Consider the following 19,173-nt stretch of genomic DNA (forward strand, 5'->3'; position numbering starts at 1 on the left):
AGAGAAAAAGCTATCTGCATGGAAATGATCTGCCCTCCTCTCCTCCTCCTCCTCCTCCTCCTCTCCTCCCCAAGCCTGGCTGTCTATGACTGGTGGTTTGGGTACACGGACTTAAAATTATCCCATTAGAATACATGGCTTTACTTGGAGCACAGGACAATGCAGAGAGGGACAGCAGTGAGCTGATGAGTCCCCCTGTTGAAATGCTGCACAGCTGGAAGCCTTCACACACATCAAAGGGCTGAGAGCAGAGAGATATGCTTCTAGTATAGGCAGCTATTATTAAAGTGTACTGTGCCCACAGTAACAATATCATTCTGTAACGACCTACAGTATTAAAGCCCATATCACATGGAAAATCAATGAGGCTAAATGTGACCAATGAGATTAAAGATAAGAGTCATTTTTTTGGAGTGTGTCATGTTGCCATGGCTGGAAATCAATCTTAGCTACATGTCAAAGCTGTGATTAAAAGGGGGTGTGAGAGAGAGTACACACACACACCCTTACTGTGTACCCCTCTCACCCCCTCACCGCCCCCTATCACCGTAGCTATGGGGGGCTCGTGTTGTGTACTGCAGTCAATGAGTCATGTTGGTGGGAGCTTTATGATCCATATCTTATTTGGTTTTATTGTGACTACAACATAGGGAAACCCCACGGTCTCACCCCTCTCCTCTCCTCCCTGTCACCATCCCTGCCTCACTGTACCTCCCCTCCCACACAGGGTATCCCCTGCCTCGGCGGTAACTGAGTGTGTGTGTAAAGGTGTTAGACAGAGAGTGAACAAGGGAGGTAAGGGAGTATGTATAGAGGAACACATGCAAGAGATGGTTGTTGTAATGTGTTTGTTTATGTGTGTGAGAGAGGGAGATAAATGGGTAGCTCACCCCCTCGCTCTTCTTCACTGTTCTCCTATCTTCCCCTCTGTCCCCATATATCTCTCAACCTCATCATTTTGTCAGGCACTCTCTCAGCCTCCTTTAATCATATCTATCACTCTCTCCGTTCATACATCCATCTATTTTAAAGGACATATCCCATTCCTTTAAGAGGTGTCCTTTATGCTCACTGATTCACGTCAACCCTCTCTCCACAGACATGTATACAGCACCCGCAGTGTCTTTCACCATAAACCCTGCTTACATACATACATACATACAGACTTTTACATTTGAGTCATTTAGCAGACGCTCTTACCAAGAGCGATTAGGGTTAAGTGCCTTGGCTCGGGGATTCGAACCAGCGACCTATCGGTTACTGGCCCAACGCTCTTAACCACTAGGCTACCTGCCACACATACTGTACACGCATACTCCTCTTCATCAGGCATCACAGACAGTTTTCTAGAACCTGGGGCGGGTGGGGGTTCAGATTTACAGCAGTGGAGGGATATCCCAGTGCAGTTTAGCGATAGTGCCTTAACACTTTACGACCCAATAGCTTCAGCAGGGGGGGCGACGTTTACAGGCTGACACAAGCACTGAGTGTGACGTGTGGCGTGAGGTTTCCCCAGCCCATCTGTGATATCAACACACACACAGGCATAAAACAATACAAGCACTACAACACAATACTACAGCCCTGTGACTTTTATAGAGGGTAATGCATATTCAATGCCTGGCTGTAGACGTGCCAAGAAAGAAAACACAATCAATTACCATTTACTTTGAAATAGCAATCAAATGAATGCACAGTTGTAATTAAAACCCAATAATGTTCCCCCGAGGCGCGGCAGTGGAACAAGAAATGAAGGCATAATGGATCTGATCTTCTCTGGAAGAGTATTGGCGCCACTCTTCGCGCCCGAGCACAAATCCATGCTGCCAGTCCTGTGTCTGCGCCCAGTGCCCATATTCTACTAACTGAAATGGCACCGATAGAATCAAGGCCGAGCCGTGTGCTGGTGTCTTTACAGCAGTGTCAAAGCCTGGGAGACTCACACAGATTATGGCGCCGCCACCGCTCACTATCCTCTCTCCCAAACAAGTCTGTCTAAATGCCTTCCTTTTTCAATGGCCTCACTATTTGACTATTTAGTCACTGAGTGGCAGTGGAATAAAAAACACTGTTTTTTATCCCTAGATAAAAATAACATTTACAATGTGTTAATTTGTTCGCAATAGATTTGGAGGCTCTAAGCTGGTGGAAAGGCTCTTGCAAATACAAAATACAAACACACACTCATACAGGCACAAAACACACACTATGGCTGGTTAATGACCCTCGAGAGGATCCCTGCGATAGGGACAGCTATTTTGCAGAGGTATTGTGCTTCTGGGTGGAAAAACAGGGGTGCATATCTCATAACCTTTTTCCACCATGCAAACACACACATACTCAAACATACTCGCAGGGACAGAAGAAGAACAGCATTAAAAGCAGTACAACTTCACACCTCCATTATTTCACCTTTTGTCAGAGTAACCAAATTATTTTCAAATACCGCTGAACCTTTTAACCAAATGATTTTCATACACTGTTACACAACCTCTGTACATTATGTAAGATCTGCACAAAGTCGAACATATGATCATTCGGAAACCCAAACTACAATGTTTCCATTCCTTTTATATGTTATTGTCTCCATGCCCACTAGCCCCCCCCCCCTCCTAGACTCAGACTGGAACCCTAGTGACATACTCTACTCCCAGTGACCCACAGATAAATAAATGGCCAAACTTCAAAGGCACCTTTGGAGAAATACCATAGACAGAATTTAGACTAGCTTGTAAGGAGGGTGCGTGTTGGTGGTAGGGAAGTCAGGCGCAGGAGAACGAACTTGGTATAAACAGAGTTGTTTAATAAATGCTGACAAAACTTCAAAATGTACAAAATAACAAAGTGGGTACAAAACCCATCGCCCCACCAACACTAAATAGCACTTCCACTTCTCCGACAAGGACATGAGGGAAAACAGAGGGTTAAATACACAACATGTAATTGATGGGATTGGAACCAGGTGTGAAGGAAGACAAGACAAAACCAATGGAAAATGAAAAATGGACCAGTGATGGCTAGAAGGTCGGAGATGTCGACCTTCTACGACCTCGGAAGTCGTGACACTAGCTAGTCATTTTAAAGAGAACATTGATGTCAACATTAACACTCCAATGGTCATCATTTGTCACACAGAAACACGGTTAAGGAATTTAAGGAAATGCACAGTAACAGGGCAAATTTTTGCTAGCCTACCTGATTAGAAAACATACCATACAGAACATCGACAGACACTGTAAAACCATTTACCACATCTCGGTGACAATGGTGTGTACGAGGATCGTTTCCCTGCGACAAAATGAAAAGCCTGTTTTACCATCTAGCTGTATTTTTCAGCAACGGTGAGTCAAGACGGCTGTGACAAACTGTGAGGAGCTGAATATTACATACGAGGCCGGATGAAAAACAGCTAGAATAGGGCAGAGAGGAGAGTAGACAGGATAAAGGAAAATACATGTTTAATTGATTCCCTCTCTTCCCACACATTGTGACTCCTCTGGATTCATACATTTTCACTGGTGCATTCTGCGTCACCCACACATGTACTGAACACTCTTCCTCCTGCTCCTTCCTTTCACACATTCTCTCTCTCACGTGGACAAAAGAACATGGACACACAAACACCCACAACCCCAGTAGATGAAATGTCAAATATCATAATGAGTCTGCAATGATATGTACATGTATTACACCTACAGTACCAGTCAAAAGTTTGGACACACCTACTTATTCAAGGGTTTTTCTTTATTTTAACCTGTTTCTTCATTGTAGAATAATAGTGATGACATCAAAAACTATGAAATAACACATACAGAATCATGTAGTAACCAAAAAAGTGTATTTTAAAATATATTTTAGATTCTTCAAAGTAGCCACCTTTTCCTTGATGACAGCTTTGCACACTCTTGGCATTCTCTCAACCAGCTTCACCTGGAATGCTTTTCCAACAGTCTTCAAGGAGTTCCCACATACGCTGAGCACTAGTTGGCTGCTTCACCCTGCGGTTCAACTGTTCCCAAACCATCTCAATTGGGTTGAGGTCGGGTGATTGTGGAGGCCAGGTCATCTGATGCAGCACACCATCACTCTCCTTCTTGGTCAAATAGCCCTTAAACAGCCTGGAGGTGTGTTGGGTCATTGTCCTGTTGAAAAACAAATGATAGTCCCACTAAGCTCAAACCAGATGGGATGGTGTCTCGCTGCAGAATGCTGTGGTAGCCATGATGGTTAAGTGTGCATTGAGTTCTAAATAAATCACTGACAGTGTCACCAGCAAAGCACCCCCACACCATAACACCTCCTCCTTCGTGCTTCACGATGTGAACCACACATGTATAGATCATCCGTTCACCTACTCTGCCTCTCACAAAGACATGGCGGTTGGAACCAAAAATCTCAAATTTGGACTCATCAGACCAAAGGACATATTTCCACCGGTCTAATGTCCTTTGCTCGTGTTTCTTGGCCCAAGCAAGTCTCTTCTTCATATTGGTGTCCTTTAGTAGTGGTTTCTTTGCAACAATTCGCCCATGAAGGCCTGATTCACGCAGTCTCCTCTGAACAGTTGATGTTGAGATGTGTCTGTTACTTGAACTGTGAAGGATTTGTTTGGGTTGCAATTTCTAAGGCTGGTAACTCTAATGTACTTATTCTCTGCAGAAGAGGTAACTCTGGGTCTTCCTTTCCTGTGATGGTCCTCTTGAGAGTTTCATCATAGCGCTTGATGGTTTTTGCGACTGCACTTGAAGAAACGTTAAAAGTTCTTGAAATGTTCCGTATTGACTGTTGTTTCTCTTTGCTTATTTGAGTTTTTCTTGCCATAATATGGACTTGGTCTTTTACCAAATAGGGCTATCTTCTGTATACCACACCTACCTTGTCACAACACAAGTGATTGCCACAAACGCATTAAGAAGGAAAGAAATTCCACAAATTAACTTTTAACAAGGCACACCAGTTAATTGAAATGCATTCCAGGTGACTATCTCATGAAGCTGGTTGAGAGAATGCCAAGCGTGTACAAAGCTGTCATTAAGGAAAAGGGTGTCTACTTTGAAGAAGTAGTTTTTGGTTTTGGTTACAACATAATTCCATGTGTTATTTCATAGTCTTGATGTCTTCAGTATTATTCTACAATGAGAAAATAGTAAAAATAAAGAACAACCCTTGAATGAGTAGGTGTTCTAAAACTTCTGACTGGGACTGTATATGTAATATAAATAAAAAATGGCATAGGTGTTTCAACAAAGTACTGAGTAAAGGGTCTGAATACTTATGTAAATGTGATATTTCAGTGATTTATTTTTAAGAAATTAGCAAAATATTCACAAAACTATGTTTTATTTTTCATTATGGAGTATTGCGTGGGGGGGGGGAACAATTTAATCCATTTTAAGATAAGGCTGTAACGTAACAAAGTGAAAAAAGTCAAGGGGTCTGAATACACTTTAGAAGGTTTTCTAACACACGTCCAAACACTTGAACACACTCACAACCACCACAACCACCACCTACACAATGGTACTCAGACGAAGGAACACCACAGCAGCAGCCCCCTGCCTCCCTGGCTAGCCTACGTCGTCACCTGCGTCTCCACCATTGATTGGGAATCTCCCTGAAACGCTGGCCAGAAATTGGCGAAACCCCCCTCCTGTGAAGAGGCAGCAGTTTACCATAGCAGCACGGAGCAGTCAGCCACACAGACAGCCCGGGAAGTGGTTATCAGACACCCTGCTGAATAACGAATCAATTCAATCCACTCACTAATTCAGCTCAAATGGAAAATCTTGCCTCCTCCATGAACCACAACTATCATCCCATTTACAAAGCTGAATGCTATGTTGCTGCCGGAGGGTTGCACAATCTTAGTCTGGAGGTGGCTGTATAAGTGTGTCGGGGAAATTCAAGACTATAAGCACCAGCAGTGTGCTAAACCAAGATTCTATAAAATACAGCAGGTTATACACTGTTGTAATGGTAAGTAATTACTGCATTTAACATGACTACAGGTTAGGATCAACGAAAACATATAAATACAACCTCAAAAAATGGTCAAACAATGTCTATATACATTGCTGTAACGATGTGCAAATAGTTAAAGTACAAAAGGGAAAATAAATAAACATAAATATGGGTTGTATCTCTCTCTCTCTCTCTCTCTGTTACTGTGTATACTGTAAAATAACCATAAAACAAACACACGAAGACACAGACACCTGAGGGGAGCACTTTAGCTTATTCTATGAATCACCACCACAGGTGAGTTAAATATAGCATCTAGTAAATAGAGTATTTCTGAGAGCTCTTTTATATCTACTACGAAGGCTGCTAGTATAATAACCTGGGAACCCTACACTACACACACACTCGCGCATGCGTGGGTAGGCACACGGGCACACACACATCCAGGCAGGATCCATCTTTATTCTATTCAATTCTATTAAAGCAGCAGCTCAGCGCATACGTTTTAATTAGAGGCAGTGGTGTTCATATCATTAAAGTCACCCAGAGGGAACAGAGCACGGGTAGAGGACTGTTGTTAACAATTGGGGGCGGGGGGGGGGGGGGGGGGGGGGGTTATTTGTATTATGTCTCTGTTTTCCCCTCAGGCTTTCTCCGCTTTCTCGATCCCGGCAGATATGTTTCAACCCTGTGATAATGGTCTTTATAATGTATAGTAATTACACACAGGCTTTAAGGTTCCTTCTGCTCTACTATGGCCCATAACGACAGTCTGATCAGACTTATTGAGACAAGGGATGGAATTCATTTCGATTTTTTGGTTGACAATGCGGCTTTTAAAGACAATGTTCCTGAAGACCACATTTAAATGGTGCATTGCCAACAAGCTGCAATCGGATTGAATCCCGGCCAAGGGCTGTTTATGGCCAAGAAGCCCTGGACCATGGAGAACAGATACTAAACTTGTAGTTGATAACTGACAACTGGAGACTTTTGAAGAGTTTTCATTGGATTATATGAGGTTTAACTTTTCAGGGAACATGTTGTTAGCTTTTTTCCAAGCATGTCGTCTGACTTCTAGCCAGCTGGCTCACCAAAAGAGTCCTTTCTTTTTGACTCTAAGCCTCTTAACTTGGCCATGATTGCTCTTTTGGGGCTTTAAGTATTTGACTTGCAGTTATGTGAGCATGTCTTCATCTCCATCATGCAGGATGGTCAGCGCCTAGACTATTATCATATATACACTGCAATCAGAAAGTATTCACACTCCTTGACTGTTTTCACATTTTGTTACGTTACAGCCTTATTCTAAGGATTAAATTGTTTTTTTCATCATCAATCTACACACAATGCCCCATAATGCATTGTACATCACACATCCCTCCTGGTGTGACCATGTGGGCTATCTGTCACTCAGTGTGTGTGTGTGTTTGCGCGCATGTGTCTGCGTGTGTTCGTGACTGCTCGTGCACGCTCCCCTCCTCTCAGGGTTCATGGGCATCCTTGTCATTCTCCCCAGTCACGGCCAGTCCGCCACCCTGTGCTACGATGGTGATGGTGACATTTTGTGAGGAGGCAGAGGGAAAGGGATATTTTTTGGGCTGCATGGGAACTGAATTATTCATAACTTTGCACATTTAATCAAAGATGTGGAGCCTTGCTGCCAGAGCCATATATTTCAATGGCCTCCTGTTTATAAATCCTTCAGCTTTTTAATGGCACTGAATTATATCAGATATGCCTGATATAATTAGGTTAGATAGGTAGATATAGTCAACTAGAAAGTGAAGAAACAGTTTGGCAGGTATTATACCTAAATAGAATGGAAGAGAGTAGAGACAAGGATGTTTGAATTATACTTATTATAGATCTCTCTCTCTCTCTCTAGTGTTTCATGGCTCCATGCAGCCCACATACTGCATCTGTTTCTTCCAGCTGTTCATGTCACCATAGTAATGCGGACTGCTGCCAGAGCAGCGGCATTTCAGCTCCGTACAGCCCAGAAGGTCAGACGCAGGCATGGGGTGTGGGGGCAGGGACAAGGGCACAGGGAGGGGTGTGGGGGCAGGGACAAGGGCACAGGGCCGAACCACCCCAACACACACACATAAACAAAGAAACAAACACACTCTTCTCCACCACCACCCTCATCAATACCAGTGCGCACACACACTCACATACTCACGCACACATTAGCAGGCATACACACTCATCACCCCCGCCACCACAAATCATGCTGCCAGCCAGGCCCCATGCTAACACACCCACTCTAGCCACCTGGTGAGAGAGGCAGGGCTGGGCACAGATGGTAAACAACTGGGGACACCTGTTAGGAAACATGTCATTATGGTGAGAGCTCAGTATTCCACATGCACTGTGATCATGATGTAGCATTGACTTTGCACCGCTAATGGGTATGTGGCTGTGCCAGAAAGTAGCAGGGAGGATGGAAGGAAGCAATATTTCTTGTAGGTAGCTCTTAATGATTGTGAGGTTAGGAAAGATGTGAGACATCTGCTGCAAGCTGGCTATATGGAGCCACTGTGTTCTACCAGGGAGAGCAGGAGAGGTTAGCCCTGTGTGTGAACACACACATTGAGAACACACACACAGAAGAAGGTTGGGGAGACTTACTGATGTGTACAGGAAGCCCTCGCTGTTCATGGCCAGGTAGAGCTTGGTCTGAACTCCCTGGATGGCCACCACTCGAAGCCCCACTGGAATGAGGTTGAATATGGCTGGGGAGGAGAAAGAGAAAGTTACTCACAATCCTGTCAACAAATGGAAGGGAAAAACACGTCTAATATCTTGTGAAGAAGAGAGTAAGCACACTGTTTATCCACCAGTAAATAGAATTTAGTGAAGCCATGCCTCGGTCTGAGTTTTCCTGCTTGAGGGGGCATCTAGGGTGACTAAACACCAGCAGGTAGCAACTCCCGTACTGACTCGGGAGAGGCGAAGGTCGAGAGCCGTACATCCTCCGAAACACAACCACGCCAAGCCTCACTGCTTCTTGACACAATGTCCACTTAGCCCGGGAGCCAGCCACACCACTCTGTCGGAGGAAACACTGTACACCTGGCGATCGTGTCAGCGTGCACTGTGCCCGGCCCACCACAGGAGTCACTAGAGCGCGATGGGACGAGGACATCCCAGCCGACCAAGCCCTCCCTTAACCCGGATGATGCTGGGCCAATTGTGCGTCGCCCATGGGTCTACCGTCCGTGGCCGGCTGTAAAACAGCCGAACCAGGATCTGTAGTAATGCAGCTAGCATTGCGGTGCAGTGCATTAGACCGATGCGCCACTCGGGAGGCCCCCAGGAGCAGAGCTAATCTAAGTAGAGAATGATACATTAAGCTAAGACTTCTGCCCGCTCTATTCCTGCCAACCACATCTTTTCACTCTACCCCAGTCTCCTCTACGGAGTTAGCTACAGGACAGCTTAGCTTAGCAGGCTGAACAGAGACCTCTTTCCACCCGGCTCTACCCTCATATGCCAAACCGCTCACACCTTTGTCCTACTGTCACTGTGCTAGCCCAAAAGCTGACAATCTCCCCTGGCCACAATCTCCCCTGCATTCATACGCTAAGGGAGAGAGAGGCAGCCCGCCACCACAGAGGTCTGCTCCTGAACTCCGGAACAGAGAGGGGGTTTTCATAGTGTGAGCAGCGGTCGAGAGAGGCAAATGATGTAGCCTTAAAGAGGTTAAATAATGCTAAAAATGAATAAATAATCATCGCTCACACTCACTGAGAAAAAGGCAAACAGAGACAGTGATTTGTGCTCTTTCTCTCAAAGTTAAGCTGTTATTGTAGCTACTGCTGTTATGTCCTATTGTAACTGTAAAGCTGTTATTGTAACTACTGCCGTTATGTCCTATTGTAACTCTAAAGATGTTATTGTAACTACTGCCGTTATGTCCTATTGTAACTGTAAAGATGTTATTGTAGCTACTGCCGTTATGTCCTATTGTAACTGTAAAGATGTTATTGTAGCTACTGCCGTTATGTCCTATTGTAACTCTAAAGATGTTATTGTAGCTACTGCCATTATGTCCTATTGTAACTGTAAAGATGTTATTGTAACTACTGCCGTTATGTCCTATTGTAACTCTAAAGATGTTATTGTAGCTACTGCCGTTATGTCCTATTGTAACTGTAAAGATGTTATTGTAGCTACTGCCATTATGTCCTATTGTAACTGTAAAGATGTTATTGTAGCTACTGCCATTATGTCCTATTGTAACTGTAAAGATGTTATTGTAGCTACTGCCGTTATGTCCTATTGTAACTGTAAAGATGTTATTGTAACTACTGCCGTTATGTCCTATTGTGACTGTAAAGATGTTATTGTAGCTACTGCCGTTATGTCCTATTGTAACTGTAAAGATGTTATTGTAACTACTGCTGTTATGTCCTATTGTAACTGTAAAGATGTTATTGTAACTACTGCCGTTATGATTTGTAACTGCATTCTTAGAGTTACCCTAACATCAGAGCCAAACAGTGGCTTTGCTGCTGTGTCCTGCCCCCTCCTCTTCTATCCTGGCTGGCACTAATTGCACACAGTGCTGCCACATGCATGCCCTCTGGTAACAGAGGACAGGGTCACTCTGGGCTATGGAATAAAGACAGGCACATCTCTGTGTGTGGGGATTTACATAATCACACAGAAATATAAGGACACACACACACACACACACACACACACACACACACACACACACACACACACACACACACACACCTGTCTATATGGAGCAGATAGGATGCCAGCGACATAAGAACAATGGGAGAGGATATTTAAGGTGAAGAGACAAAGTTCTCTCTTTTCAACATCAGCATTGATATGTGTTTGTCATCAGCACTGGTCCTCTGCTTCTCCCTTTCACTCTTAGTTTACTGACAGGTTCAAGGACTTAGGTGCTAGGAACAACCACACAGGGGTCTCACCACAGATCCTCTCTAAATAACTACTTCCTCCCTCCAGAGAGGAAGCCCATGTAAGCAGTCCAGCTGTGATGGACTCTCTCCCCTGACTTTAACACTAAGACAGCTTCTGTGTTTCCCCAGTCTTCCATGGTGAACAATAGAAGAGGAGTAGGGATTTCATCAAGTAAAAAGCTACTCCAACCCACTGTAGAGGTAGTACTGCAGAATGATTCCGTAAATTCACCCTCTGCTCTCCATCTCTCGTCTTCTCCTTCCATCTCTCTTCTCCTCCATCCTCTCTTCCCCTGCAGATCTTGGCTGATCCCAGTCCCACTGGAGCCTTCCACCCTGAGCAACATCTGCTGCCTTGTAAACAGAGATAACTGATCTGGGATCAGCTAGCTACACTATATACAGTGGGGCAAAAAAGTATTTAGTCAGCCTCCAATTGTGCAAGTTCTCCCACTTAAAATGATGAGAGAGGCCTGTGATTTTCATCATAGGTAGTACACTTCAACTATGACAGACAAAATGAGTAAAAAAAATCCAGAAAATCACATTGTAGGATTTTTTATGAATTTATTTGCATATTTTGGTGGAAAATAAGTATTTGGTCAATAACAAAAGTTTATGAGCCTTCAAGACATTTAATGAGCCTTAAAGACAAAAAAAACAAATGATTGTGCCGTTATCCAATACATACATGATATAGGCTAATGCAGATTACAGAAAAATAAAATCCCATAGATATAGCTAGCTATATGCTCTCTTGGGTAAATAAATGAAACTAGCTCCAGTAGGCTAATATTTTATGCGAACTGTTTTACAATACTGTATTGTATTATGCTGCATTACACGGACTCTAATTATGAACATTGTTCTTACCATGATAAAGCAGGGAGAGAATATGTGACTCAGGTGCAGCACATGCGGCCTACAAAGTTACAAGTACAGACTAGCGAATTTGATTTTACTTTGGACATATAATAGGGCTTATTTGTATAATTATATGTGTCGACTGACACATATATACATTTCATAATATTTCCCCCTAATGTTATTAGCCTACTTCCTTCTCTCTCTATTGTTGCTTCATTCCTTCTCACTTTCAACAGTTAAACGAAATAAGTGTCATTGTCCATATCTTCCTCAATACAATGACTTCCTTGAATGATATGGGACTAGACTTAGATGCAGAAGGCTTTCACTTCTCTTCACGAAGATTGAATGGTTATGGGCCAGAATAAATAACTGATTTAGCCTACCGCCATCACGCATTCACTCTTCTTTCAAACTACCCATGAGTTGTATTGGCCTGCTGTATTTAACATTTCGCAAACAAGAGCTTGCGTCCCTCTTCGAATAGTCTATTGGTAGAATAAATTATTTAAAAAAATATATATTTATATTCTTGCATGGGTTTCCAAGAGCTAAGGAGCGTTTTTTTAAGGAGAGAGGCCAGTGGAGCACAGTTGCTTGCGTACTGCATAAGAGACAGAGTCTATAAGTTAAAGCTTATTATGCATAACTCATCATTAATTAGCTAAATATAAGGCTAATACTGCATTGAATTTATTACCTGAAAGAGGTAGGACATCTATATATAAGGCAATCTATCAATCTAGAACAGGATTATCTGTTTTGAATTCAATTTGAATGGAGTTGATGGAGAGAGAGAAAGACTGCGAGAGAGTGCTCTCCCATGTGCACTGATTTAAAGCAACGATATTCGAGTGGCAGGCTGTTTTAAAACACTGCAGCTGTAATCAAAAAATATAGATATCTTTACAATTAAGAAATAAGGTGACCCCGAAAGTCAGGTGGAGATGGGTAAATTAGACACACATTCAAACTGTATATTACTGTAGCACTGCCTATGCTGCAGCAAATGCAGGCCTACCTGTCACAAGAAACAAAGTTACCGTGATGAGATGATACTGTAGGTCTCCATGCATTGTGAACTGCACTCCATACTGAGATGGGCTGTCTGCCCCCACCCTGAGGGTTGATGATTCATCATGCAGAGGCCGTAGAGACGCCACATTTAGACATCCCATATCATTTAACAGTTCCATTTCTGTTCCAGTTCATAGAAATCATTTATTTTAATTTACTGGTTTCTCACAGTTATTTATCCCGGGAAAAGGGAGTGGTTTTGGGCTGTATATCCAGGTATATCTCGGTATCCGACATATCTGAGTTTGTTGGGTGCCAGCAGAACACTACCATAGTGCCAACTGTAACGTTTGGTGGAGGAGGAATAATGGTCTGGGGCTGTTTTTCATGGTTCGGACTAAGCCCCTTAGTTCCAGTGAAGGGAAATCTTAACACTACAGCATACAATGACATTCTAGATGATTCCCTCTTTCCAACTCTAGCAACAGTTTGGGGAAGGCCCTTTCCTGTTTCAGTATGACAATGCCCCCTTGCAGAAAGCGAGGTCCATACAGGAATGGTTTGTCGAGATCGGTTTGATAGAAATTGACTGGCCTGCACAGAGCCCTGACCTCAACCCCATCGAACACCTTGAATGAATTGGAAAGCCGACTGCGAGCCAGGCCTAATCGCCCAACATCAGTGCCCGACCTCACTAATGGTCTTGTTGCTGAATAGAAGTAAGTCTCAGCAGCAATATTCCAGCATCTAGTGGAAAGCCTTCCCAGAAGAGTGGGGGTTGTTATAGCAGCAAAGGGGGGTTCAACTCCATATTAATGCCCATGATTTTGGAATGAGGTGTTCAACAAGCAGGTGTCTTGCTATTTTCAGAGGATCTATGTGGATAACTGGGTTTCATGTAGGTGGAAGTACTTTGTGGGTCATGTCTGTATGTTTTTTGCTGTTGTTGATGTAGCTAAAGTCTTTTTGTTGTTGAAAGTATCAGTATGGAAATAGACAGGATTCCATTACATTCATGGTATAGGCGACCACATTCCTGCTACAGCTCATTCCCCTGCAGGACGACGAGTTCTCTCCACTTAATAATGCTCGCTCTACCCCTTCCCATCTCTCTCTCTCTCCATCTATTTCTGCTGCAGCTCATCTGACTACATGGACCTATCTGCTTAATATTTTTCTCTCTCCCCTTTTCCCTCTCTTTGTCTGTTGGCTGCGTGCTGAGACCCACACACAGACACAGCTGCGGTAAACTTCATTTCAGGGGGATTACCAGCCAATCGGCCGCCTGGGATTTTCGAGAGGGGAAACTCAATTACTTGTATCTCACAGAACACCTGAGGTTCAACACGAACATAACAGTAAAACACATGCCCAGTCCTGGTAAGAGACTAACTAGGTTCTACACGTGACTACATATTATGGTATTGTTCCACTTCAAACCCTCTGTACTGTAGTCTGAGAACCATTCATATAGGAGATGATTATGAAGGAACAAAGCAGAGCTCAGATCATCAGCATAAATATTACTGCTCAACATACAGAGAGAGGAGGGACAAACTAACACAGATTCAAATGTACCCGGTGACAAAGGCTTCCCAACCCCACGCCTTGATTAGCCAATTAGATCAATGTGTGTGAATCTTAGTTTAAGGGTATAACCGGACTTAAGCAGCATTATGACAGCAAGAAGGAGGTGGATGAATCGCCTTTGAGAATGTCTTGAATCGGTGCTCCTTCTTTGGAAACTATTTGGTATGCGCTGGACGATATTTTGCATAATGTTTCAGAATGTTGCCTATCTAATGAAGTCTGTCTGATTTTAAAATAATACTTCAAAAGTAAAAAATATCCTCCAGATATCTCAAATAATTCCATGCCCAAAAAATGACCTGCCCAGCTAGAGCAAAAGTTGGGCTGCTCCGGATTTGGTAAACAAAAGTTTAAAAGAACATCAACGAACACTGCTGTATATTCATGAGTGCTACCTCAGCAATGTTAGAATGCTTGTGTGTGTGTGTGTGCGCACTAGCATTTGAGTAGCTCCTCTCCCACCATCACAAGACACCATAGCTCAGAGAGGACTGCGCTCCCGTCACCATGGAGACAAGAGCACCCAGCGCCTAACAACGCTATTTTTGGACCGGTGCAAACGGCTTCACTTTTCTCCCGTTCTTATTCAGCCAGCTCTATCATTTTTCTCTTCCAAGTGTTACATAACGTATCTCAATAGGACTGTAACTGTTAACAGCTCTATCTAACTAGCTCTAGGAGACGTGGGAGTGGGGAGTGGTTGGTGTGTGTTGTGTTCATTCTCTCTTCTCTAAGTAGGCTCCCTCCATTCTATGTTATTCATATCTCCCTCCTCCCTAATCCCTCCCCCTCTCCTCCCCGCGACGGCAACATAATAAAACCAGACGATTACCGAGTCTGTTATTGCTCCGACTGACACGCAGACTGCACAGAACGGGTGTTCATTTGTGTGATAGAAGTGTCATCTGGCTTAAGTGACTAATTGAATACAGTCGGGGCTAATTTACACTCTCACAGAATGCCACATTCGATTAGTTTCAGGGTGATGGTGATCCGGGCAGCCGCAGGTATTACATTAGTGCCCTGACGACGAACCACGCGGCACCATGAGGCACAGGGCGGGCAATTCCGAGTCGCGCCAACGCATAGGGAATGGCGCTCTGGGGCTGTTAATAGTCTACATATCACTCTGCCAAGGCAACTCTAGTATAGGTATTATCAGAATACTACAGTGTTCCTATAACGACATCAGTCAATTACCTCTTAATGCAATGTTTTTACTGACGAGCGTCATAACGTCACAGCAGTATATGACATCCAATACCCTTGCCAGCAATTACAAAGCAAGAAGCAGCTGTCCGTCAATAGTTACTATGCGGTGATCAGGATGAGAGCATCTCTTAACAGGCTGCACAGAAAACCCTGGGACTCTCCATCAGTCTGTACATCTAACTAATATCTATCTATCCACATGTGTTGTATTGTGTTTGTGCCTGGTGGATGTATGCTCTCGTTTTGCTACCTATCTCTACTTTAATCGGCCCATTGTAGAACTTAGCACCCTGAGCAGTGGGAGTACTGGTACTGAATGATCTGTAAGGTCTGTAACAGATGAAAAAAGCCAATCAGCCACTGGACTGATCTCCCTAAACACAATATAATGCTCCATATCACTGCTGTAAGACACTTTCTATTCTAGTGTTTGTTTTACACATCTCAAAGGCTTTGGATAATATGGGATTTTCATTCTGATGAGGGATACAAATAGACTGAACCAAATACACTAAGTTTACAAAACATTAGGAACCCCCCCCCCCCCTTTTTGCCTTCAGAACAGCCTCAATTCGTCAGGGCATGGACTCTACTTGGTGTTGAATGCGTTCCACAGGGATGCTGGCCCATGTTGACTCCAATACTTCCCACAGTTGTGTCAAGTTGGCTGGATGTCCTTTGGGTGGTGGACCAGGACCATTCTTGATACACACAGGAAACTGTTGAGCGTGAAAAACCCAGCTATGTTGCAGTTCTTGACACAAACCGGTGAGTCTGGCACCTACTACCATATCCCGTTCAAAGGCACATACATCTTTTGTCTTGCCCATTTACCCCGCACACATACACAAAAATCCTTCTTTAACCTGTCTCCTGCTCTTCATCTACACTGAGTGAAGTGGATTTAACACGTGACATCAATAAGGGATCATAGTTTTCACCTGGTCGGTCTATGACATGGAAAGAGCAGGTGTTCTTAATGTTTTGTATAGTCAGTGTAAGTCGATCTGTATGAGATACGCAGTAAATGTGTAGCAGTGGAGAGATCTCAAATGTGATCCGAGCGAGAAAGAAATTCAGCCACAACTTAGAACAGTATGCAGAATGTACAGATCAAAGCTGTGCTTCCTCTTTGAAACGGAATCAGCCAAGAAGTGTTCATTTGGTGTTCATTACTGTGCCAACAGACTGTTTACTGTGTTGACGCACAGTTAACTGATGACCGGGTTTATTTACATGGGAAATATGATGGTCTGGAATCAGCAGATGGAGTAGATGGGTTAGGTTGATGGACAACGTAGTATTCATTAGACACCCACGGAAGAAAACTGTCTTAAAAAGGAACTTGTCCAATAAAGAAATGCTTGTTTTTGTCTTCCGTTGCAAAAAGCAAGGGTTCCCAAACTTTTTGGTGCCGGAGACCACTTTTGTGATTGCAAATTCATCAGGGACCCCCTCAAAATCAGTACACAATTCTGACTTTAGAGTGCTATAAAAATAGCATACAAGGAGTTTAATTATGACTGCTGCAGCACATGGCAAGACTTGCCAAGTCTCAGGCCCTGGGAAATAACATTTTAAAGCCCTCCCTCTTCATATTGGAGAGAAAATGTGCAGGTTTCAAGATCATTTCCTGCAATTCTACACATTTTCCAATGGGGCCGTTTTTCAGTTTGAAAGCTTAGATTACAGTGCATTTATGTTCGAACCCATTTTGGGGGGGATACAAGAAGTACTGAGTTAAAAAATGGATCATTGATGAAGTACTGTGGATCCCTGTGTGCCTCCCAGACCCTGCTGTACATCTAAGGGAAGCCTATATTGTAGATTAATAGTATTGTATTGTACCTTCTTAACTTGTTCCACCGACCCCTCGGCCAAAGTCGTTTCATCTGTTGTTGCTAGAATTATTTATATAAAACCATTCTATTTGATTTATTATAATGATTCATTTTAAGCCCCGTTTGGGAACCACTGCCTTAATGAATATGTCCCTGGTGCCAGCCGAGCAGAGGAGACTTACTGTAGCCATTGTCCTCCTCCTTTGTCCCGTCGATGGTGCCATCGGCTTGCAGCTGCAGGTGGAAGCCCTGTCGACTGTACAGCTTCGTCACAATCCCCTTCAACTGGGGTTCTGAGGAGAATAGGGGAGAGAGGGAGGAGGGAGAAGAGGGGGAGTGTGAGATTGGAGACAGGCTCTGATCCTGCATCAAGGCTTGTCTCATTCCTAGAGAAAGATGAAGTTGCATCAAGATGCTGATGTTGTTGTATAATCAAGATGCTGGTTTCAGTTCAGTTTTGTGCACCCTCTCCAAAACGGACTGGGGTAGGGTGTGATGAGAGTTGTGCCCACACAGGAACCTTGTTCACCCATCCACCAGCCATGTATCTTATAACAAGATATTCTGTAATCCTATAAACCTGGCACGCTAGGTTATAAACTACATTATAAACTGCTGAGGTATGTCAGACCGTATAGCACGGGTATGACAAAACATTTATTTTTACTGCTCTTATTATGTTGGTAACCAGTATATAATAGCAATAAGGCACCTCAGGGGTTTGTGGAATATGGCCAATATACCACGGCTAAGGGCTATAGCCAGGCACTCTGCTTTGCGTCGTACATAAGAATAGCCCTTAGGCGTGGTATATTGGCCATATACCACACCCCCTCGGGCCTTATTGCTTAAGTAACTAACCAGTCCCCCCAGTCCTGCTCCCAATAGGCCCAGCGTAGCCACATTCTCAGCTCTCCAAAGGCTCAAGGGACCAGCGCAAACACATCTCTGCCTACGTCTAGAAGATCAAGCCATGGATACCGGCATATGAGCAAACAGTTCCTATCTCTACCACACACAGGAACAGGGAAGGACTAGGGAGACTAGAAAGGAAGTCTGGGTTTATTCCAAAGGGGCCTGTGGCCGCACCTGAGAGGATTACATGGAGAGCAGGTGCTTGACAGTAAGAGTCAATATTTATCCAGGATAAGCACTGATTGATTTTTTTAAATGCTAACTGTCCATATTATGTTTGTTTGTTCCCTAGTGAAAATGCTGTGTTTTAAATATGGGGTATACAACTTCCTTCTATGGTGTAATGGATGGCCATGTATTGTGGGGGGAAAATTCCATCCATCTATGCCATCCAAAGAAATGTTCTGGGACAACTACATTACAAAGTACAAATTCTGCTAGCCAATGAATTAACAAAGTCAGTAGTTCAAACTCCATCTAAAGAGATTTTAGTTGGGAAGGCGGTGGCCTATATCTTATATAAAAAAATAAAACCTGGAAGTGCCTATGATGACACAAGCTTGACATTTTGGTGTGTCATGTTCCGCTAAGAGCTATCCCTTCCACATGCTCCCTTCCCTAGAGGACTGTCCTAGAGGACTGTCCTTTATCGTCATTTACCACACCTTTCATCCTCTCTTTCATCTGCTTTACCTTTCAATACTGCCATTACTACCCTCACAAAGGTTACCGCCTGGCCAGTACTCATGCTTTGGCTATTTTTTTTGCACCAGCGGCTCCCTACTATAGGAACCTTTTAAGACTGATACATCAGGAGGCTGACG

The 19,173-nt window shown here is 43.6% G+C and overlaps 1 protein-coding gene across 7 annotated transcripts in view; it reads right to left on the reverse strand.

Moving 5' to 3' along the window:
• The window catches only part of LOC109905137 (fibroblast growth factor 13), a 181,541-nt gene that overhangs the window by 15,809 nt on the left and 146,559 nt on the right, over window positions 1-19,173 (reverse strand). For all 7 annotated transcript variants that reach the window (XM_020502342.2, XM_031790072.1, XM_031790074.1 and 4 more), the window contains 2 exons: window positions 17,617-17,727; window positions 8,596-8,699 (listed from right to left, as the gene is read on the reverse strand). In XM_020502342.2, the coding sequence (XP_020357931.1) occupies window positions 8,596-8,699; window positions 17,617-17,727 (215 nt within the window). The remainder of the gene's footprint in view (window positions 1-8,595; window positions 8,700-17,616; window positions 17,728-19,173) is intronic.

This window comes from Oncorhynchus kisutch, linkage group LG15, assembly GCF_002021735.2.
Source record: "Oncorhynchus kisutch isolate 150728-3 linkage group LG15, Okis_V2, whole genome shotgun sequence".
Taxonomy (NCBI): Eukaryota; Metazoa; Chordata; class Actinopteri; order Salmoniformes; family Salmonidae; genus Oncorhynchus; species Oncorhynchus kisutch.